Source organism: Lonchura striata, chromosome 3 (assembly GCF_046129695.1).
Source record: "Lonchura striata isolate bLonStr1 chromosome 3, bLonStr1.mat, whole genome shotgun sequence".
NCBI lineage: Eukaryota > Metazoa > Chordata > Aves > Passeriformes > Estrildidae > Lonchura > Lonchura striata.
This window is the reverse complement of record NC_134605.1, coordinates 11,843,282-11,868,127: the sequence shown is the minus strand read 5'-3', so window position 1 is coordinate 11,868,127 and position 24,846 is coordinate 11,843,282. Positions and strand designations below refer to the sequence as shown.

At 40.0% G+C, this 24,846-nt stretch overlaps 1 protein-coding gene across 1 annotated transcript; it reads left to right on the top strand.

Moving 5' to 3' along the window:
• The first annotated feature begins 9,835 nt into the window (after window positions 1-9,835).
• On the top strand, window positions 9,836-19,332 carry ATF3 (activating transcription factor 3). Its single transcript, XM_021547524.2, has 4 exons — window positions 9,836-10,009; window positions 14,262-14,505; window positions 15,345-15,452; window positions 16,390-19,332. The coding sequence occupies exons 2-4, from the start codon at window positions 14,266-14,268 to the stop codon at window positions 16,585-16,587; spliced, it is 546 nt and encodes a 181-aa protein (XP_021403199.1). The 5' UTR covers window positions 9,836-10,009; window positions 14,262-14,265; the 3' UTR covers window positions 16,588-19,332.
• The last annotated feature ends 5,514 nt before the right edge of the window (window positions 19,333-24,846 follow it).

Sequence of the window (24,846 nt, the reverse complement as noted above, 5' to 3'; positions counted from 1 at the left end):
GAGCTCACAGAAGGAATATTTCCAATGTAAAACAAACAAACTATAAATATTCCAGTATAAGGAAAGGATGTGTACTGGGTGAACTTTGAGATGTGCTCCAAAAATATGCTGCTGACCTCCCACTTGACATGATCTGTTTCCCTATTAAACTGTAATATAATTAGGGCTTGCTCTAACCCTGCCACTGATTTCATGCTTACATCGATGGAAATGTGGCCTCACAGGTCATGGAGAGAATAAGGTATACATGTAAAGTCTAAAATAATCCAGGCCATAGTAGAAGGAAGGATAGCCTCAAGAAAATGCTTATCTCTCCTACCTTGCAGGATATTTAGGTGTCTTATCACTTAAGTATATATGGATGTTAGGCCAAAGGTCTTTGAGAACTTGGACTCAAAGCTCAACTCTTTTCATGATTGCAGGTGAACTGCAGCTGAGCTGCAGTCCAGGAATTCACATAAGGAAGTGAAAAGGGAGCTGGGGACAACATGAATTGAATTGGGAGCTGGGGGCAAAGACTAATATTGACCAAAGAGGGGATTTGAAAAATAGATGATGACTCTGCAGGTAGGCAGTCGTGGTGCTGACAGTCACCCTGATGATAAAAGTTGGTGATGATTGTCTCATTTCATCTCATCTCCCCTGTCTGCTGAATTTTACCCAACAAGCCCCTGTGGAGCTCTGGGAGGTATGCAGCAGACACTGGGAGAGACACAGATGGCTCTTGGCTAGTGTAGATGGTAGAAGAAAGGTGATCACAACCCCCTGGGTTTTGTAAGAGTCCCTCTAGGGCAGGCACGTGCACAACTGAGACTCAGTGAATAGATTTTGTCAGGAAAGCAAAGGATGCTGAAGTCCCTCTCCTACACAGGAATGAGTTTAGAGAGAAGGTCCTACCAATACCCTGTGGCAGGAACACCCACAAAGGGGGAAAAGCTGCAGCCGTGTTCTGGGATACCCTGAGGAGTAGAGCTGTGGCCAAGAATGCTGCATTTTTTAATTTTTTTTTTTTTACTTTTTTTTTTTTATTATTTTTTATTTATTTGTGAAAATATGCACAACAGGCATTTTAGAACAAGAAAAGGGCTGCTGTTTGAACATATATTCAGGATTATGTTGAAACCTACAAAAACTACAAATGCTTATACATGTGCGTGAATATTTTAAGTGTATGGAAAATTTATGGAAAAATGAATTTATATATTACATTACATTATACATAAAACATAACTTGTTATGTTATGTTATATATTATATTATATTATATTATATTATATTATATTATATTATATTATATTATATTATATTATATTATATTATATTATATTATATTATATTATATTATATTATATTATATTATATTATATTATATTATATTATATTATATTATATTATATTATATTATATTATATTATATTATATTATATTATATTATATTATATTATATTTATTATAGTATAGTATAGTATATTATAGTATATTATAGTATAATATAGTATATTATAGTATATTATAGTGTATTATGTTATGTTATGTCATGTCATGTCATGTCATGTCATGTCATATCACACTGCATTATTATAGTAACCTTTAATAATTGTGAACCAATCCCCAACTGTAAACTTGAGTCCAAGCTTAATGTCCCTGCTCTGCAAAGAAAGCAGTGTGCACCTTGCACTTGCAGTGAGAGCCTTTTTCCCTGCAAGCACTCGCTGCATAACACGTGGCTGATTTACAGCCTGAGTTCAAGAGATTGCACAGACCACTAAGAAAATTTTGGAAAAGGTTTGGAGCCTAAACATCCACTTTTGCACGAAGCACAAATCACCTGTAAGAAAAACACCTGTTGAATTGAAGTGTTGCCTGCTAGATTACATGTTCTCTCCACGTCATACAGATTCTTTAATCACAAAACAGATCATCAAAAAAAATATCAAGCTAGACCATCCCAAGTCAAATTTTTGGGTGATGAAATTAAATGAGTTATGCCCCTTTGTATCTGTGGGGAATTCGTGGTTTGTTTTGGGTACTCTGTCATATCTGTGCTTTCTGTTCCAGCCACAAAGCTGATGATTTATCTGACATTTTTTCTGAAACAATGGAGAATATCTTTGCTTATGCAAGTGTGAAGAAATATTTCTTCACTAACAAGGAAACTACCTTCTCCTTCAGAACATCTCTTCAAACTGGGATGGTAGAGCTTTTAATCAGCTTTGAATTTATGAGGAAAAAACCCCAATAAATTTAAATTGTATTGAACTACACTTTCCCTTTGTGGAAAAAAAATCAGGATCTACCAAAATTCTAAACATTTGGGTTTTTTAGAAAAATAATAGTAATTATTCTTCTTCAAAGATCTGCAATTAATTAATTAATCAGCCCATACATTTTAAGAAAATGTTCCTGGCTAACAAGAGACCACAATATTATACTTTGCCAGGTGCTCTCATCCCAAATGTGTTAGAATAAATATAATTCCACAGAGATAAGAAATAATATTTATAGAGGCTATTTATATGAGATCTTCATTAATAGCAACTCTTAAGTTTGTCTAGGCTTTTGAGCAGAGACTACTTAGCCATGTATTTAATTGCTGTGCTTAATCTGAGCTTCTGTTTGGCAGTTGAGATATTGTCATCATTTTTAGAGCTCAGTATAAAACTCTTGTATATATTATAAAACTCTTGTATATATAATAAAAGCGCACCAAGAATCTTTACTGGGGCTGCTAAATACTACTGCCACGCACACATTCAGTAGTAAGAATAGAAAATAATACATCAAGAAAGCAAAAAAAAAAAAAAGCCCATAAGGGTGCTAATTAAAATTAGATATGGAAATAAAACACAGCAGCCTTATCCATTATATCCATTTGGGAATCTCAGCTACTTTGCCCTAAAGCATAAAATATTATCCATTTCAGCAGGCTGGGAAAGAGAACAAAAGGAAGATCATCAGGTTATCTTCACAAAGATGGTGAATAAGGAGCACTCTCATTTCCCAGCTATCCTCATGTTATTTCCAGTGCAGGACTAAAGCCCAGCTCCACAGAAGGAGGCTGTGCATGGTGAAAATAAATTCCCCTCTCTTCCACTTAAACCATCTAACCTGCAACGTGGAGTCGAGCATTGCTGTGAATTCATAGCCCAAAGCTTCCCCTCTAAGCTTGGGCTTGGCATTCTAATAAAACCCCATCAGCAAGAGCACTGGGTCTGGAGAGAAAGACCTGAGTTAAGCTGTCACATCTGGCTGTGTGGGGTGAAATTTGTGCCTCCTCTTTCAGAGGAGAAATGATCTAACCACACCCTTACCATCCGTGCTGCTTGGGGACTCTGACTCCGTGTGTCCCTCGCTCAAGCTGCCCTGTCCTGAAGTTTGGAGCCCATTAGACAGGAAACCAGATGGTGCCTGACTTTTCAGCCCTGTGATGAGGCCATGCCCTGGGCAAGGGGCATCCTGCAGTCTGCTTTTCTCTCTCTGTAACCATTCTGCTTCCAAGAGTCACTGCAGAGAAGGTGGACCCTACCCCACCATGGATAGCATTCCCTGCCAGGCTGGCATCATTTGGGAAGCGCAGGTGCAGTGGGGGTAGCGGGGGTAGTGGCACCCCACATCTTCCCCTGTTGCTGGGGAAGATTCCCCTGCTGCCTCAGCAGCAGCCTCATGTGCCCACAGAGCAATCAGGGTTTGGGTTCAGGGGGTGCTTTTGTGGTTGCAATCAGGGCAGTCTCATTTTAAAGTTACGCGCAGCTCTATTGGTTTAATTTTATTTACACTTTGTTCTCGTTATCTGGGCAAGTTACTGCACAGTTAAAGCCAAAAAAATAAACCAAGGAAGATAAGAGGCTGAATGAATGGTATGATCATTCATGTGCTCCTTTCATGGCAAGGCACATGTGAAGTAGGTGAGAGGACAAATGATAAGCACAGTGAAAGCTGCAGTGGCAGCCTTGTTTCAACCTTCTGTAGGTTGCAATCTGTGCCATACAGTGTTTTTATTTGAAATGGTATTTATGTAGGAATCCATGTTTAACAATCAAAAAAGTTCATTTGTAATTATTATGACAAATTGTAATTTACATATTTAGTAGACTGATGAGAAGGGGTGTTTAAAGTGTCATAAGTTATATTAAATTCCAGAGTATTCTTTATAAATGTGCACAGTTCCAAGGACAATCAATAGGAAGAGCTGGATTTTATAGGGGGTATGTGTGTGTGTATGTGCTTGTATTTGTGTGCATCAGCATTATTAATTCCATAATGTGTCCAAAATGCTTGTAATTTAGCACAGTAAAAATACATATATTCTCTCTCTTGCTTCCTCTCATCCTTGGTGTCCACCTGGAAGACAACAAGGACACAAACCATTATTATATTAGTCCACCCAAGGGAAGCATACATCTTCAGCAAATAATTCCTATCCTTTCTTCCAGGTTACTTCAGGAGGAGAGTTCTGTATGCTGAGAACCAGTGTGACTAAATGCTGATTTTTCATAGTCCCTGGGGGCTAAATTTATCTCTCATTGAACTCAATGGGAATCTTTCCATTGACGTAATTAACAGTTGGATCAGGTCTTAGTACTTTCATCAGTGATCATTTTTTATGTGTAAAGCTCCAAATGAACCTGTGACTCATATCCAACAAAATCTGGGATGCTTTTACAAAGTGGAAAGGATGGGGAGAGGGAGATGAAGGGCAGGATCTGTGAACAAATCATTTTCTTGCCATGAAATGGAAGGGACTATAAAGGCATTTTGAGGAGGTACAATTTGCACTTGCCTGCACTTGCAGTTAATATACCTGACCTATCCTTTTCCTTGTCCAGTGAAGCCAGTGAGTTTGCTATGTTCAGTCTGGTTTAAGATGTGATTCTTCCATGTGTGGGATCTATTTTTCTTGTTGTTTATTGCCTGGACATGTCCAAAGAGAACAAATATTAATTGCAGGTGATTGTGCTTGGTCAGCTTCTAGGCTGGTGCACAAAGTCCATCTAATAAAAAAAAGGGCTTGAAAATCTTCAGGAAAAGGGAACTAAAGATATACTTGGCTGGGCCAGTGTCAGGTCTGTCTCTCAGCTACAGAGAAGGGATGTTTGTATAATTGCACTTCTACCCCACATTTCTGAAACACTGCCTATAACAATGACAACCTTCTGGAACTTTAATTTAGTAAAGTTGCACTAAAATTCATAATAATGTTGTGCCCCAGAATCTGGTCCTGAAATATACATGTTGCTTACCCAGCGGTAATTTTGTTATCAGTGCCTTCATCTCATTAAAGGAGAAGCAAAAATGAAAATGAAAGAAATCAAAAGAGAAATTTAAAATTATTTAAATTTAGAAAGCTTCCAAGCAGAACCAGAAGGATCAATGGGAGAAAAGTTTCTAGGAAAAAAGGAACAGAAAAAAGGGGAATGATGAAATCCAAGGATACAGGGAGGGAAAAGAGAGAAGTGAGAAGAGTAGAAACAGGGAAGTGGCAAAATAAAAGGAGAAGCTGCTGTTTTAAAGAAATGGGAAATGTAACTTAAGAAACAAAGCAAAAGAGAGCAGGGAATAGGATTTTTAAAGGAGAGAATAAATTAAGAGTAAATGGCTATTGATGGAGAAGGCAGTAAGGAAAGAAAGATAAGCTGTGGAGAGAAAAACAAAGAGCAAAATAATTTTATCTTCAGTGTTAAAGAATAAAAGCTGTTAAAACACAGCACCTATTTCCCTCCACAATACATATATTTATCTGTTCATCTGCTTGAGAGGTATTAAATATAAGAGAGTGGCAGCGTTTGCCATACAGTCTCAGTGAAAGTCAGTTTTCTAACCCTGTGGTTTTAACTTCCATTTTTGGACCTTTTCAGTCCATAGAGATCCAGCTCTTCCAGAGTGAATTTTGCCCTTGCTCCTGTAGGCTTGGATGTTTTTTATTCCCTTTTTGGAGAAACCTATGGAAGTAGCCCACAGATGCTCAAAGAGTCCCCAGACAGCTGCTGAAAAACTCTGGGCAGGGTGAAGGTGGCTGATGCTGCTTCTGCTGCTGATTGCTCCCATAGTTCCAGCAGTAACAACCTACATGCTGGAAAAACTAGTCCCGAGTTTCACCCCTGGTGTTTGTACAGTGAGATGGGAAAATTATCTCAAAATTCCTGCATGTTTTGGTGAACAGAGGAGTCCTGCCACATAGATTCAGACCTGAATGTAACACATAGCAAAAATGATTATGAAGGTTAGTTCCCATCACAGAAGTAGAGAGTAATATTTCAGGCAGAGTCAGAAAACCTGATTTTGTGCAGATTTTACCACATGATAACTCTGAATTATGGAAATCTGTTTCTCTTATATGTGCTGTGCATTGAAAGTTTTGTCTTGTCAGGGTTACAGTAATTTCAAAACTTTATACAATTCAAACCACAAAACACACAGAGAGGCAGTTTTTACTCATGTTATCACTACACATTTGATTTATTTAAATCTCATTATATTTTCATCAGACTGAACAGGTTTAATGGAACTGTGTGACCAGAAATTAGCACATGATCTGGATGGGACATGGAGATTTTTTTTGTGTTGCTCTGACTGATGTCCTGCAGTAGCATAAATGTTAGGACAAGAGAAAGTTTGTGCTGTGAGACTGGGGGTCTGTTCCTCTGTATGTCTGTAGCTCTTTTTAATAATGAGACAGCCATATTTTAATTTTAATCCAATATCCACAGTGTGTGAAGTAGTGCCAAGTGATATGGAGGCAGGACTTGGTCAGAAAGAGATAAAGGAAAGAATTCTTTTCTGCACACTGGAGATTGCTGGAGGGCTGCAAGGACCACGCCAGAGGTGGTATTCAGCCTGATTTCTCTGCAGAGGGAAAAGAACCCAGTACACACCAGTCTGAGTGATGAGCTGCTGTACCTGGCTTAAGAGAAACAGCAGTTAAGATCGTGGATGTTACCTCTGTCAAAAAAATGCTGTTTCAGGGGATATGTCCCCTGCAGTTTGTGATGAAAGAGAGACATGGATTGGAAAAGGACCGGTAAATGTTCATGGGGAGGCAAATGAAAGATATTTTATGAGATGGAAAATTAAACTGGCAAGAACATCAGAGTATCTGGTGGCTGTACTGGGTGTTACTTTAACTTCCTGATAGTCTTAAATTTTACTTTTTTTTTTTTTTTTTTTTTTTAACTGGGGTATGATCCAACTGAGATTAGCTTAACTTTGGTTTCAAAAGGAATCTGGATAAAACCTATACAACACAGTGGAGCTGGGTTTATTTTTCACTGTGGTTTCATTTTCTTTTTTCACTGAAGACTCAAGCCAGGACATGTTTCAGTGGCCTAATCTCAAATGCGCACAGGAACATTTCTCTGTTTGCTTTGCAGGGAGGAGCTGGCTCACTTCAGGACAAGTTCAAGAATGAACACAACTGGTTTGATGTCAGATTTTAGTGCTGGCTGCAGCTCATGGGAAGTAATGGGACCAGCATTGTGTAGCAAACAAGTAGATGCCAGTGACCATCCACAACTGGATAACAATGCTTGGATTTCCAAGGTACTTCTACCCACACGGAAGGGGAGAACTGCTTTTTTTTTTTTTCCATTATTCTGCAACACTGCTCTGTTTAGCTGAAAATACTTTAAATACATTCCCACTTCTGATACAGCTGCCTAAATAAATAAGGACAGACAGTTGATAAATTTCTGTCATAATTGCAGCAGACACCTGTTCTTGGCCACTAAAACCAATGTTGTTAACACATTTCCACAGTGCTTAAAATTTTCCAACCAACTATCTTTTGGGAAGAAATTTTCCACATTTGGCTTCTGCTTGAGAGGAATTTTTTTTTCTTCTAGGCTTGAGAAAAAGTGCCAGCTGTCCTTGAGCACAGCATGAATTATAAAATTGTGCCTCTGAAGTAAAAAGAACTTATTAGGCTGTAACAAGGTGAACTGAAAAGCTTTCTCTAGACCCTTCTGAAAGTTTTTGCCTGGCATTATACTTGACATTGATTTATCTAGATTAATAAAAATGCAGCAATAACTATGTTTTGATAGAGCTAAGAATGATTTCTCTATAGGTGAGTGAAAAAGAAAAAAAGCTTGCAGCTCACAGGAGCTGTAAATGGAGTGCTGCCAGGTAGGTCAGAGGAGTTCACTGCTGCCCTGACAAAATGCACTTCTTTGTTTGCAGAGAACAGGCTGCGACTGCACCTTCCACAGGAGGGAAGCCCACGTCACTACCCCAGACTCCTTCCTTTCCCATCAGATCAGGATTTTTCTTTCAAGAGCAGGCAACTAAATGCGGAATAGGAGTGTTAATTTTGCAAAGTTACTGGCACTTGGACATTAAAAAAAACTAAATTTATTACTCCAGACTATGTGGCCAATATTATATCTATCTATATCTATATCATCTATATCTATATCTATATCTATATCATCTATATCTATATCAATCATCTATATCTATATATATATCTATATCATCTATCTTTCTATATATATATACACACACATATATATATCCAGACCATCACAAGCACACAGAAGGGAGATACAGAAGGACTTTCAAACTACTAGTCTCTATTCTACTAATTCTGTAAACTACTATTCTACTACTAATTTGTATTCTTCACAAAATGCTCCAAGTAATAAAAATATACCAGAATATACCACTCAAGACTTATTACCTATTATCAAAACTGATATATTGAACATTATAAAATTAATCAACAATTTGGAGCACTTGATTGGGATATGCATCTTATATATTAAGGTATCCATTTCATGTTGGTTTACTTACAATACAATGTACTCAAGCATGAAATGTCCTGGTCTTTTCAAGTCAAGTGCAGAGGCTTGAAGACTGGCTTAATAACAAGTTTGCATATATTATATATTAATTATTATAGTACTGGATGATTGCATGCATTTGTCTTTGTAAGCTTTCTGTGTCTCCCCCAGCTAAATGTTTTCTTTGATGTTTTGGTTTTTGTTTTGGATTTTTTTTGTTTGTTTTTTAAACATCATATTTTCTAGCACTTTGAAGGCTGTTAGAAGGTAATTTCTGTCTGTTAACAAACCAGAGGGGGAAAAAAAAGAACTAAACAAAAACCCCTTTACCACAGCCACAACTGTATTTCCCTCTCTGCTGTAGGAATTCCCTGGTTTTTCATGAGATTATAAGGAAATCGCATGCTGCTGTGTTTTAAGAAAAGTTTTAAAAAATACCCTAACAAAACAAACAAAACCCCCAAACAGTGTTATTTTTAGCTGTCTATAATTTTATTAATTTACTCTTCTCAGAGTAAAAACGAAGCTTTCTCCTTTATGTGAACGGAACTTTTAGCTGTCATCTAAAGTAGCGAGGGGAGGAGGAGGGAGAATGAGAGAAACCGGGGAGTGGGGGGGGGTCATGAACAGTTTTTTTTCCTCTAGAGAAAGGTCAGTCCCTTCGAAAAATACACAATTACCAGTTTTTTTTGTTTGTTTTTTTTTTTTTTTTTTTTTTTTTTTTTTTTTTTTTTTGTCGCTAGAGGGACTTTGATTTATTGTCAGAAGTAAAATAGCCCGGAGAAAGAAACTCTCGGAGTCTTAATAGAAATAAATAAATAAATGACGGGGAGAACGGTGGAGACGGAAGGAGAAGGGGTCTGTCGGGGTGCCGAGGGATGCTGCTCGGCCCGGCTCGGCTCGGCGCGGTGGTGGTGTCGTTCCGTGCCGTGCCGTGCCGTGCCGTGCCGTGCCGGCGGGGAAGCCTTGCATCACCGCCACGGCCCGCTTCCCTCCTCCCTCTCTTTCGGAGAGGCTATTAATAGCATGACATCAGCCAGGGACTCGCCGCCAGAGTAAATACCAGCGCTGCCCGCTCGGCTATAAAAGGGGGGTGATGCAACCCGGGCGAGCGGCAGAGGCGCGGGGAGCCGAGGGAGCCGCTCCCGCGGGAGGCGGCGGAGCAGCGCGGGCGCGGCGGGGCTGCGGAGCCCCTTCCCTCCTGCCCGGACGGCGGCGGCGGCGGCAGGAAGGTAGGTGGGAGCAGGAGAGGAGCGGCCGGGACTGCCCGTGCCGGCGGGACGAGGGGCTGAGCTCCGGGAGGGCTGTCCCGCCGCGGAGGGATGGATGCCCGCCGGGGGACCCGCGCTGCTTCGCCGGAAAAAAGTTTCGCCGCCCCGGGCGAAGTCGGGCGCGGTGGTTCCGCCGCCGGCCGTGAGCTCCGGGAGAGCCCCCGGCCCCGCCGAGCTCCGCCGGAGCCCCTCGGTGCCGTGCCGGCGCTCACATCTGGGGGAACCCCTGCCCGGGCTGCCGCCAGATGTGAGCGCCGGGGGTGCCCGGCCAGCCCCGGTGTCCCCGGGCCGGCAGCGCCGCTCGGCACCGCGCGGTGGCGGCCGCGGCGGGCACGGTCCCGGCTCCCGGGAGCCGCGGGATGCCCGAGCGGAGCGGCCGCGCCCGGCGCTGCGGGCGGCCGGCGGCGGCACCGCGGGCACCGGGACGGGGAGATGCGGCGGGACAGCCCAGGCGGCGACAAACCGGCGCTGCCGCGCGTAGAGTCGTCGCTGATGTTCCCGTAAACCGACCGGGAACTTCTGGTGACAGCCGGGGGATACCAACTCTCCTTGCTGTCCCGGTGTCTTGACGTGAAGTAGATCAGTTGCTGAACTGTTGCCTAAGCAAATCAGGCGTGACACAACGGACGGCTTCTTTCAGAGAATGAGTTTCCTGGTGGAAATCGATTTTCCTCCTGGTAACAACATTTGAGAAGCTGGAAGGCAGCAGAAAATGGTTTGGGAGCGATGTGCGATGTCAGAAAGCTTAAGGTCAACTAGCGTGCACAGAGGTTGTGAACTGTAATTGCTCTTAAGGCTGTTTAAGATTAACCTCAGTGGTTATCAAGGTTTATTGCATCAGCACCAGAGGAAAAGGAATTTGTATGAAGAAATAAAACCAAGAAACATAGTCAGCCATCTGCTGTTAAGCAAGAAAAAACTGAAAGTAGTCACTTTCAATATTAAAATTAAGCAAGCATATACTTAATTAATGGAAGTGCACGGCTAGGAAGCCTGTTTGGATTTTAAAATCTTGGCAGATGAGATGTAAAAAGTCATTGCAGATTAAAAGAATCATCTTTAAAACAACAAACAAAAAGCAGGGGGAGAACGAATGAATAGAGTTGTTTGAACCTACCTGAATTGGGAGGTTTACTATTCATATTGCCACGAATAGTAAAACTGTTGAGAATTTCAAAAGTAAGGCTAAAGCACTGAAGCATTAACTCAGCCCGGGAACAAGCTGAGCCGGCAGCAGTGCAGGGCTGAGAAGTGTTCAGCACCTCCAGTGGCAGTAACTGCAGAACATGTGCGTGGTCTAACACAGTAAACAGAGATTGTATCAGAAAGGCCACGACGGAATCACACTCTAAGGCTTGATATTCTTATTCCTACTGTTTCCCCAGCCTTCGCAAAGCCAGAGGAAATGAGATAGTGCTCTGCATGGCCTTTGGACAGAGGGACAATTTGTACAAAAGCTGGGACAAGGAAGGGCAACTTGTTGCATTTTTTTTTTTTTAATAGTAAAATTGAATTTTCCTATTTGTAAAACATTTCTGAAAACAGATTTGTTCCCCAGAAACTGTAAAGCATCTACCTTCCTGGAGCAATTAGAGGTGCATTTCAGGATGATTGGGAAGGCAGTGAGCTGTCCGGGCAGGAGAGCAGCAAATTCCTAGGGTCAAGGACACTTTCTCCTGCTCTGGACACCTGACCACTCCTTTTTTGCACACTAATGACAGGTGGGTGAGAGAACCTGAAGCCATTATAGTAGGGTTTTGGTGGTGTTTGGGGTACACTTACACTAACTACTAGAAATCCACAATTAACACAATTTCTCAGGCACATTCTTGGTTTCCTCTGGTGCTGCTGCTGACCTTAATTAAAAGTTCACCTAAAATGAAAAATAATTGAATAAAGCAGCAGAGCTTGAAAATTATTAGCCCAACTAATTATTTGGGAGGTTGGAAAAACAGTTTTACTGTTACTTTAAGACTCCTGGATGGATTGAATTGTACAGAATTAACTTTGTTGAATGAAGCCATCACCAGCATTCAAGTACACTGAGTCAGTGAAAATAACTGAAATTTCTGCTGGCAGTGAGGGGTTCAGTGTCATCTGGAATTAGCCTGTTTAAAAATTAATTGAATGGTTGAATGTTGGCAAATGGCAAATAATACTGGGAGGGCTTCAGCTGGAAATTAATAGGGCCATTTCTGACTTGCTGGGAAAGAGTAACTGCTAGCTTTCTGAGATTATAGGATTAAACTGTATCAGTACTTTAAATGTGACTCATGAGCAGGGGCTTTCTGAAGAGAATTACATAAATTTCCCAAGGTCTTTCTGAATAACAAATTGTTCCAAATAATTTCCCCATCTTGAATAACTATGGGTGAAATCCTGGCCCCATTGAGGTCAACAGAAAAAGTCCTATTGATTTCACTGGGGCCAGGATTTCACCCTGAGACTCTGGGAAATGTTCAGCTCTTCCGTGGTGGCTGGGTGAGGAAGAAGTGAGGAAGACTGCAATAGGACCTGATACTTTCCAGCAACAGGCAGTTAATTCACTCTGCTCTGGTTTTTGTGTTTGGCTCAGCGATCAACCAGGTTCTATTCTCATTTGCACCAGTGTGGATTTACAGTGTATTTTTAGATATCTCCAAGCAAATTCTATCTTCTTCTCAGGGCACGTGACCCCAACATTTCTTGCTGGGTTCCAGAAGTAACGTACAGGGACCTGTGCAGTTCTAAGTTGATCATGTGGAAATTTAGCTTACCCACACTGCTACCCTGAGGCAGCTGTTTGCTTACCTGCACTAAGTTAATTACAATTGACTTTCCTGTAATTATTGTGGTTCTAATCCAGAGTAGATAACACATACTGTAATTATCCATACAGCTATTAAAAAAACCCCAAAACAAGAACAACAAAAATCTACACACCAAAGATACCTGGAAAACCAAGATAGTAAAATCCAATTTAACACAAGTCATTTTATGAACCAGGGAAGTATTACAATCTGTTTTCCTGTGGATTTGCATGTTTGTCCCTTGGACCACACACAAAAGGTGCTCAGTTTTCTTCCAGACCTCTTATCTCACCTCTGCTGGGTGAGAGATGGGCTGTGACTTGCAGGGATGTGTGCATCAGCAAACCCACTGTGTTTGGATGACTGACCGCTGAGTTTTGCCTCTTTCTCCCTCGTGGGGCCACCAATTTTCACAAAGCACATAGGGCCTCTCTCCCTTCAAAACTGGCTAAAAATAAATAACAAGAATGACTAAAAAGAGATAAGTAGAGAGCATTGTTGGATAGGTTTGTTTTCTTCAGAAATCTACTAGAAATGAGGTTTCTCCATGGGTTTACATTTGTATAATTCCCCTAAAAACTCTTCATTCACACTGTTTTATGTCAGTAGAAGATCAAGCCATAAATATTTAAGAATTTCAAGCCTCTCAGAGAGGGCACATAAGGACAGTTTCAAATTTTACAAGACCAAAGGAATGAAAAAAACGGCTTCACATTTTTCATGAGTCAATCCCTCCAACTCAGCGTGTGCTGTGGAGGCACAGAGCATGTAGAGACTTCTGCCTGTGTGCCAGCTCTTATCATTAATTATTTTTCAGGAGTTAGTAGCCAAATCTACAACTGTGTGTAAAATTGAGTGTCATGACTTTGTGACAGATCCTGTTGTGGTCACCAAGTTTCAGCTTCTAGTAGAACTCATTGAGCTAAGAGTAGCTGTGAACAAAGAATGCTCTGTACATTTGAAGCTGGAATTTGTGGTGGTATAGCTCTGAAGATGAAGATACTCCCCTTCTATAATTAAATAATGATACTACTTATTTGCTTTCTGATTTTTGTTCTTTTTTTCTTTCTCTTCCTATTCAGTTTAATCACATTTGCCACACACCACCAGTTTAAATCTTAACAGTATTCATACACGCAATTTTTTAAATATTAAGTTTCAGAAAGACCTAGAAATTGTGTCATGTGCTGATACTATTCTTACTTTTAAATACTAACTTTGACTTAACATAAAGTTGAAGGTTTTTTGAGTGTCCAAATTCTTAATGGCTTGTCTCTGTTGAGAGATTGGGGTAGGCTAGGAATGGGGACTGAAGCAATGTAACTGCAGTATTTTTCACAGTATGAAATATACCTTTAAGAGATATAATTTGCCTTTCTAAAGCTGTTGAAAGACTATCAATATTATCTCTTTTTATCTTTCAGCAAAATGATGGTCCAACACTCAGGCCAGGTATCTGCATTAGAAGTCAGCGCCTCCGCAATTGTTCCCACTTTGTCCCCTGCAGGGTCACTGGGGTTTGATGATTTCACAAATTTAACCCCCCTGGTGAAGGAGGAACTGAGGTTTGCCATTCAGAACAAGCGTCAGTTCCACAGGATGTCTTCCACCTTGGACACGGTGACTGTTTCTGAAAGGCCAGTTGAAACATCAATGCTGAAAACAGAGGTAGGACTCTTTAAACAGAGTTTTGGTGTGAGTGATTAATTCTCCAGCAAAGTTTTGCCATAAGGCCAGTAATTGTATTAACTATAGAAAACCCTCTGTACCATACTTGTTTCCTCTTAAGCCAGACGCTTGGCTCTCTGTTGAGTGCTTTGGGCAAACCCTCTGGTATTTCTCATAGCTGCATATTTGATTTTCGATTATGGACAACAGATAATGTTTTACAGTGATTAGAGCAAGTGCTAATCTGGCCCAGCAGAACCCGTGGGGGTTAAGACATGGACCTCCTATGTCCACACTCCTTTTGCTTAAAGATTACACTATCCATGAAAAACACTGCTCTTTGAAAGTGGAGAAATAGCTTTGGTTAAGGAAAGAGTTACACCTTGGTCTGAGCTTCCGCAGGAAACAGAAGGAAGTGTGACTGAATTCCCTTTTTGGTGCTGCCTCCAATTCACTCCTCGCTGCCTCACTCATGACACATCCTCCGTTCTGCTCCCTGTGCCCCTTCTCCTTTTCCTCCCTGGGAAATGGATGAGAGATGGAGGTGTAGGAGCCTGGGGAGATATTCAATAAGTTTTTTGAGTACCACTGATTTTAAATGAGCCATCATATAGATTACATACAACCCCATTCCAGTCAGGTTTTTATTGACAATTCTAATGAAGTTCCTACCCTTCTACTGTATGGCAAACAAGGTCAGAATCACATTTTTATGTAACTCAGGACGTGAGCACTGACAGCACTCTCCATGTTGATTTTAAAAATCCAGAAGTTATCAAAAGATAGTTCTTCTGTTTACAACATCTTATGGATTGTGTGTATCTTTTTTTGTGGGGCAGTATTCTCCTGAAGAGGATGAAAGAAAAAAGAGAAGAAGGGAAAGGAATAAAATTGCTGCGGCAAAGTGCCGAAACAAAAAGAAGGAAAAAACAGAATGTCTGCAAAAAGTAAGTGACTGGCTAGAACTTAATCTGTCATTCTTCCAGGATCCAAACAGATAGCATAGGGTACTGTCATAGTAGGAAATCAGAAAGATGTCCCCAAAACTCTGTAACCCCTTAGAAACATTAGTTATGAAAAATAAATCTGCCATATATTAAAGGGAAACCTGGTTGAAACTGGTATAAATTGAAAGCATGGTAGGAGTGAAAAGAGATTACTGCTTCAGTGACCAATCTTGTCTGTGGGATAATGTTAATTTGAATGTGTACACTGAACACAAAAAAAAGTAAAATAAAATATTCACTGTGGAGAGCCTGCAAGCACCTACAAGTAATTTCTAACTTCTTTATGAACGGAGTGGTGTGGAAGCTCCAATTCTCTGTCCTAGAAGCCCAGTCACATTTTCACCTCCTGTTCTGTGTTATAAAACTGAATTTCAGTAGCACCTGTATCTAGGTATAGAGACCTGTATATTCCTATATGTAGGGGCAGGGGAAAAAAGCTATGTTTGTACTTTGCTAGATTAGCATGGGTTTATAAATATGTGACCTAATGTCCCAGGGAGTTAAGAAGCAGCATAGATAATTTTGGGGCCATTTTTGACCCAAAAAGCTCAGAATAATTTTGCAGAAGATAGCAATAACGCTTTGGGTATCTGTCACTCTAAGTGAATATAACTTTGAATTTTGCTTTTACTTTTTTTTCAACTTCCATTATGTTCTCTAGAGGCCAAAGGAGGTAACTCTCAATCTGGTTTTCAGGCCATTACTGGTTGGGGAATGTACAGTTTCATCATTACAGCACACTGAGTACATGTGATTCCTTTCTCTGCCAGCCATACGCTTTCCCACCCATAAAACACAACAACTATAAGGAAAAAAAAAAACAGTGACTTACTATTTGAATTTCTCAGTGTAAAATTGTGTCTGTCCTTTGTGCTAGGAATCAGAGAAGCTGGAAACGATCAACGCAGAGTTGAAGGCCCAGATAGAGGAGCTGAAGAACGAGAAGCAGCATTTGATATACATGCTAAACCTGCACCGGCCCACGTGTATAGTCCGTGCACAGAACGGAAGGACACCTGAAGATGAAAGAAATCTTTTTATTCAACAGATCAAAGAAGGCACATTACAAGGTTAAATGATACGGCAAACGTGGAAATATTTAAAATGTTTTTGACAGCTACCAGAGTCCATGGGGGAGTCTGACATAATGTGTAGGATTCTATTAGTCAAGAGCCTTTAGGAAGGGCAGATTGCTTTCGTAAATGGAAAGAATCATTTTGGCTTGACAGTGATCCTTGCCCTTGGAAGATCTGGTCTCAATCAAATTGAAGAGCCTTCTGCCTGCAATGTAGGGTTTGCACCTGTCATACTTGCTGTTCCTAGGAGCTACAGACAACAGCTTCCGAAGTTTTAGCTCTCTGCTAGTATCCAGTAACTGCACTCACGGGGTTTGTGCTAGAACACTATGACTTCCAGCGATGCACGTGGTACAGACAGCTGTGCTGGATGGACACTACTCTTCCTTGTTGCTGGTAGGGAAAGAAGACTGAGCATTTTTGAATTTCCAGGAGGATGGTTTCTGGCAGAATGTACTGATGTGTAATGTTGCATTCTAACCTAACACACACACACACAAACACAAAAAAAACCCCTGTAGTTCCAACCAAGCTTTGTCATTTTTTTCACAACACTCGTGGGTTTTTTCTGTGACTCATCTCAGTAGTGACTGAATTTGAAGGGTCTAGTAAGTGTGACAAAGAAATGTTCTTGCAAAACATCTACTTAGCCTAGCTTGTATTTCATGAGCTATCACCCCAGATACTAGCCCTTGGGGACTACAATTTTTCCTTGAACTGCTGAAGAGCAGCTTGTACCATCATTTACTGACTTGGTGACTTGAACCCACTGAATTGGAAAGAGGAAGGTAACTGTGCAGGGGTATTGATAGAGGTTTTGCTCAACTAAAGAACTGCAGGAGTGAATCCCAGACTCCTGAACCTTGAAACAAATAAATATTTTTTAAAAATTCACCTAGGGTCTGATCTTTCAAGCCTTAATTCATGCTATTACCCCTCAGTCACAGAAGAGGTTTCATGGATTTCAGTGGGTCTGCTCATGCAGATAGCTCTTACAGGCATAAGAGCTTGGCAAAGATTTTTCTATCCTGGTCAGGATTACTTCCTTTTGCAAGGTGACTCAGAGGGAAAAATTACAATAGTAGCTACTTTTGTTTTACATTTCAGTGACAACTACAGTTGATCAGAAGTGCTACTTAGAATCTAAAGGAGGCAAGAGTTTTTATGTAGTGAATAATTGTTTAATTTTTTATTAAATACTAACCTTGGATGTTTTTGAACTTGTAGAAGAGCTGCTGGGCAAAAGAGTTGGAGCTATGAGTGTTGAAATTCTGATGTTTCTGTGAAATTCTCAGATGGTTTATTTCTATAAAATATATCCTTACAATTTTTTTTTGTAAAAGAAAGTATTATCCTTATTTATCACTAATATCATAATGAGTAGAGCTAATAAATACTGCAAGCAAGATAAAACTGAAAACACAAGTGTTGCGCTGTCTTTTTACTTTTATCTCTTGGTGTTTAATATTATATATTCCTAAACTTCACAGTTGTATTTGAGACATCACTATTAAAAACACTTATCCTTCATCTATTTTGAAGATGAGGCACTGAGTGATTTGAATGATTGGGTGCAGATATTGTACCTTCCAAGATTCTGTACCTCCATCAGTGGTGTCTGACTGTTCAATGTCACAATTTAAACAAAGCAGAATACAAGTGGAGCTTACAGTGCATAATATTTTACACCAGTTCTGCAGTGTTGAAATTGTTTGTTTGTTCTAAAGGCTAAACTTGAAGATACCTCAGCCATGAGCTTCTTACCCTGCAAGTCTCGCATGAGTCCATCACATATTGTACCTGGTCCTCATATGATTGTTATATTCTGCAACAGAACTACTTAGTACCATATCCTAAGATCTGGATATATTGTAATGTCCTATATCATGTGTTAAAGGTATGTACTTCATGTATCCGAAAAGTGAATGTATTATGAAGATGACATTCTAGGTCCAATTCTGTCTTAAGAATCTGTGATCTTTCCATATATTGGAAGGAGGTTCTGTTGATTTCAGTGAGAGTTTTTTTCATGTCCTGTAAGCAGAGTTTGGAGCCTCTGTGGCAACTTCTCTGATTTAAAGGGCAAGTTCTACATGTAATTGGGCCAGCTGTTTACCAGACAACAGATCTACATGGAGTATGTACAATAAACTTGTCAAACAATGTTCATTATTTGACTTCTGTAATGTAGAAATACAAAACCAAGGCATCGCCCCAGTATCATACACCTTGGCTTTGCTTTTTGCCTCTCAAATACCAGCAGACAGGGCTGTTTGTCTCATAATTGGTTATAAAGTGTTACCACAGAGACTGTAATGACAGAACTCATGTGTCTCCCTTAGGGAATTTGTATGGTTGCTTTTAACCATATCACTGGTGACGCAGGCGTCATGCTTTTGTTGCTTGATCTTATTTACTCAGCATGCCAAATGTTAATATGGTACCACTACTATTGTCAGAAGATGATCTATTTTTATTTCTTTACATATGCAGTCATAGCTGCTCTGTATTGCTTTTGTATGCGTGTGTGTGTGCGTGCTCCTGCACGCTGCTCTGGAAATGATGGTACTCAGGGTCACTTGACTGTGCCCAGGAAAAGAGTGTTTAAACAGCTACACAGTATGTTGCATAAGTTTTCTCAAAGTATACTTTATTCAGGACAATCCTTATAATGCATTAAAAAGCAGTTTGTTTTCTATTCTGAAGTTTGTTTTGATACTTTAATAAAAAAGACTTAATATATATTTATTCATGTGTCGTTTAATTCATTCTACATGTCAAGGGGTCCAAGAGCAATTTTATTCTCTTGAAACAACACTGAGATATTAAAACACAAACACTCTTTACAGGTTTGCAACAATGAGCATCTTATAAAGTGAAACTGGTACTGTTCACTGCTTGTCAAGGTATAAACAAAATTTTGTTATTGCAAGGTTGATTGTGAATTCCAGGCTAACATCTTATTTGTGGCCTAGAGCTTGGATTAAAGGACTGGAAATAGAACTCCTGAACCTTTCCCAACTTTGCAACCAACCAGCTGATAGTTATTGCAACTTTCTGATTCCCTAATGAGTTTAATGCTTTTGCTACTCTGAAGCCTTAACATTTCTAGATTGCTTTCTATAACTACATGGAAGACAATAAGGAAGTATGGCATGATTAGGGCTTTGGCTTTTTCTCTGTGTCTGTGTATTGGTGTGTCTGGTGAAACATGATGAACAAAATGTTCCCTCCTGCTTTCCCAAAACTGAATATCTACACACCCAGACAGAAGTCCCTGTGTTTTGACAGCCGGTGATGTGGACAAAAACTTTTGGCTTCAATCCATTGCAAGCAGTCATCACTTGTAACACAGAGGCCAGATAGAAGGCCAGGAACTCCAGGGATCAGGAAATCCATTGCTCTATTGCAAAATCCTGTTAAAAATATCATCTGGAAGGAAGATCTAGGCTACTCTGAGCTTGGCAATGTTGAATGTTTACTTTCCTTACTGGTCCATCCATTTACAGTTGAGCAGTCCCCATAAGTATATTCACCCTTTCTTGCATTCTCCTGTAGCTGCTACCGAACTGCTTTTGCATACCCAGTTCAACACTAAATTGGCTAACTTAAAAATTATCTGCCTGGCCTGGTTTAGAAAACCTTACCAATAAAATTAGGGCTATGATTTCATGAACTGGTACTTTAGAAATTTTTTTTTTAGTTGTATGAGTTGAAAGCATGAAACCACCATTGGTCTCTGACATATTCCTAATAGCATAGCTGGTATTCCTTGAGCAATTATATGCCACATCTTCTCCTCAGATCTTGTTCTAGATGCTAAATCTCTCTTTACAGGCCCATGTAGACCTCAAAGCATGCTGGGCTTTACACTGTACTTTGACAAGGAGGATTTTCTATTTCTTTTCTAGCTCTTTCCCTGATATAAATGAATAAATAGCAATATTAAAGGTGGGTAGAGACAATGATTTATACAAGGCTGGAAATGTTTAATGAAACAGAATAGCAACAAACTTACATTTACAATAACTCTTCTACCTGGGTCCATTAGAATTTGAAGTTATTAATTAAAGGGATAGCTTTGCTAAAGAATCTGGATGCTTTATGAGTAATGAAAATAAAAGCATACAACTGTTTGTCCCTGGCAAAACAGTTTTGAAAATAAAATGTATTTCATCTTAGGAAATTCTCAAATCCAGGATGATGACTGTATCTCACATCTATTTTTCCTTGGTGGTTTTGGTTTCTCTGCCTCCTCCTCTCCAGCACAGTTCTGGTCTAGGTGCAAGTCTCACTCAGGCTGGCCATTGCCAGGTTTCCATGTTTGCCCAGTGCCCCCAGCTGGAGACCTTGAGAATCATCCCGGGATTAAATGTGCAATATTAATTAACATAATTACTTTCTAACGGTCTTCATTAGTTTGTAATTACAGCAATAGAATATTTTCATTTCTATAATAGATGCCATTCCTTTTTAAGTGTATTTAAGATAATGAGTGACAATAACTTTTAAGAATCCTGTTGTTTAAAATTCATTTCCTTAATGGACACTCTGAGTCAGAACTGCTGACTCTAGGGATAAAAATAGTTATTTGCTAATTTTCAGTGTTGTTAGATCTTCAAAGCCATCACAGTTAAAAAGAGAATACACTGGAATCTATTCTTAATACAGCATCAGTTCTGGCTGCAAATATTTACTATTGCTGACAGTGATCCATTAACCAAAAAAACTCCAACCTAATGATTTTCAGACCCCAATGTAAATGTATTAGAGCTGACACTCAGAAAAAATTATTAGATCTATGAAATTAATAAATAGAAAATGGAAACAAACTGAGAGAGTTAAAACTGGAACACTTCTCCTCCTTTGAGAATTTAGCATCTTTATATTTGTATATTCCTCCAAAAGAATTGGTGCACGACCCTGCTCGCTGGGTGGGAATGCCCACGCAGCAAAGAGCAATGAGGAACAGAGATCTTTTCCATCAGCCAGCTCGGGGCTGGGAACATGCTGAAAACCACCCTAGGTTGTGGGGTGGCTTCGTGTGGTGGAAAAACTTCTCCTCTAACCTGTGCTTCCAAAGAAAGGCTCAGCAGTCTCTTGTTGTTTGGTCTCATGGTTGTTTATTGCAAGTTATCTAAAAGATTGTCTTTTTGGGCTGCTGTGGTTTGCTCAGCAGCTCAGGCAGAGGCACACACACCCCTGACACCCTCTCTGTCTGCTGTCTTCTTCTCTCTTCTCGCTTAGGGTTGGTGCTATCTTTTATATGATACATTACATGTTAGATGTTTACAGTTTTTCTCTAATATCTACTCCCTATATTAAATGGTGCTTTTCTACTTTAAACTAATCTGTGAGTGCCAACATCACCAAAAACCTGGAGGTAAGGAAAAAGAAAGAGGGATGACAGGATAGGCCTAGATCCCTCCATCTTAAAACTTCTGACCCCCATGTACAAAATAGAAACTCCCATGTACAGGTGTTAAAACCTCCCTGTACAACACTAAAAAATTCTTCCCTCTACTTTGTAACTACTTCTACTTTAATATCTAAACTTTTGTGACTTCTTGTTCTTCCTGCAAGGTTGGTAAATCATTCCACGGCTCAAACTCAAAATCACAGCTGTTTCCAGCTGCCTGCCAGGGTCTCAAATGCTTCTGACTGGGGTCTGGAACCTCCAAAACTGTCTGAGAGACATTTTGAGTTCCCACAGGAACATCCCAGCGATGCCAGCAGGAATCCCAGCTCAGGATGCCAGCGGAGGAGGAGCTCTCCGTGCAGCGGAGCTCGGGCTGCTGCTGCCATCTGAGGAGGCTCATCCAGAGCCAGCTGGGCTCTGGCTCTGCTGCCCAGGTTAGCAGAGCATGGAGCTGCCCCATTCCAGCTGAGCAGCCCCAGCAGCTCCCTCCGAGGCCAGCCCAGTTCTCTTCCTATAGCTCTGATCAAAAGCAGCTGTCCAAGGAAGAATAAGAACAGGGCGAGTATGCTTCCCCTGGGTGCTTTCCCACACCAACTATTTTCAGCTGGTGAGTCACACAAGCTTTCCATGAATTCTTTAGGTAGTACCCTTCCACAGATCTTTCTGTCAAATGTTTTGACCAGCTTCTCATCCACAGTACCAGCATCTGCAGTAAATTCTGGCAGCAAGTTCCATAGGGCTATCACCACTTAGAAGAAATAAACTTCTTGTTTGACCCTGTTCCCAGTAACTCTGCTTGTCCTAGCCTAAGCACACTTTTTTTTTTTTTTTTTTTTTTTTTTTTTTTTTTTTTTTTTTTCCTGGAAGCCATTTTGCATCATTGATCATTCCTCTTACCCATTTTTTTTTTTCCCTTGGAAAATCGTGAGTTTTCCTAAGACAAAAGAAATCCTTTCCCTAACCATTTCCTCACCCTTTAACATAAAAGAACTGTAACTACATGTAGTATTCACCTAAGAACTCCAGAAATTAGGTTTGCAGTTTTGATGACTGCTCAGCATCAAGTCCCACACAATGCAACAATCTGTCATAATCCCAAGATCTCCTTCCCAAGTAGAAACTATAAACTCAAGGCCAACTCTTCATATATGATGCTAGGACTGATTGTTCCTGTATATATTACCTCGTGTTTACTTATATTGAATTTTATCTGCCATTTTATTTTCCAAAATGTAAATATAAAGTTTTCCTTCTAGATTTCTGAAACTGCCTTTCTCCTGTCTGTCCTGAGCAAAGTTGTACCATCATCAACTTCCTTGCTGCTTTACTCAGGCTCTTACCAGATCATTTATGAAAGTCTTGAGCTGTGCAGGTCCCACTAAAGTTTCCTGTGGAACATCACTAGATGACCTGCCTCTCATGGGAAAGTTCATAGCTTAGTTTTACTCTCTTTTTTACCTTTTAATCACATATATGCATTTTCTCTATTCAGTTTCTTGAAATAATTATTTGTTGAGTGAATTCACTGAAACCTTTTTAGAGGTGTCATAAAAGGCACTTACTGAATATCCCTAATCCACATATCTGCCAGCCCTTTCCAAGAACTCCAGATGTGCCTGTAAGCCTGAAGTAAATGTTATAAAATCCATTCTGACTCTTTTCAAGTATTTATCTAGGTACCTATTAATTGATAGTTCCATTATCTTAATTCCCATTAACTTCCCAGTTCAGATTACAGGCCTGTAGTTCCTTGGATTGTCCTGGAACCTTTCATAAAGTTTGGTGGCATATTTGCCACCCTCCAGTCCTAGATACCAACAAAGATTAAGCCAGAGTGACAGTGAGAGTGTTATGCATTGTTTTTAGTATTTAAGCAATTTTTTTCTTCCATTTTGTTTGAGCCTTTTACTGAAAACTCACTTGGTTAGTGCTGATTCTTCTCAGAAACTCAACCTACAGTCACTTCAGTGTCAGATCCTCTGCTTCTGTTCTTCACTTCATCCTGTCCTGGAGAGGGTTCTGGCTGGGGAATGATTTCTATTTCTTCAGCTTCTCAGTGCTCTGAGTGTTCCCTTTGTACCTTGATCATCAGTTCTCACTAGACTTTGTAACAGGTTAATTATTACTGATACATCTGAAGGGTGATTTATTGTTCTTTGCAGTTCCTTTAGCCACTCTATTCACCCAACTTCCCTCTGTTCCCTCTGGCAGGCTTCTGACCTCATTGTCATCTGCTGAATGTCTCCTGCAATGGGGTTTTCATCATCCTCAATCACATTTGGAGCTTTTAGGGTCTGTCAGGTACTCCAAGATTTTCTGTGGCATTAAAGAGTCATTACACATCTACTGTTTAGATTTTAACTCCTGCCATGCTGTGTGACTTCAATACACAAACTACCCAATGCCTCAATTCCTCCATCTGAAAGACAAGGATAATAACCAATACTGTTCTTTCTACCCTTTCTTTATCCCAAAGAAAATAAAATTCCTTACTTTTGAAGGCTGGGTCTTTTGAACAAGCCTTATGAAGATTCACAAATTGTGAACTGTTAAGTGACTAGAAAGCTCCTGAACAGAACAGTAAATTTTATTGCCATGTGATTACCACTTACAGTCAAGTGAAACCATCCAAAGCACCAGTAATTAATGGTACTCCTCTCAACCCCAGGAAAACCCACAGTGTTTTGTGGTATTTTTGGTTAGTGGTGGGGGGAGGGGATTTATTATTATTATTATTATTATTATTATTATTATTATTACTATTACTATTACTATTACTATTACTATTATTTGTTTATTTGTTTGTTTGAGTTTGGGAATTTGGGTGGGGAGTATTTTG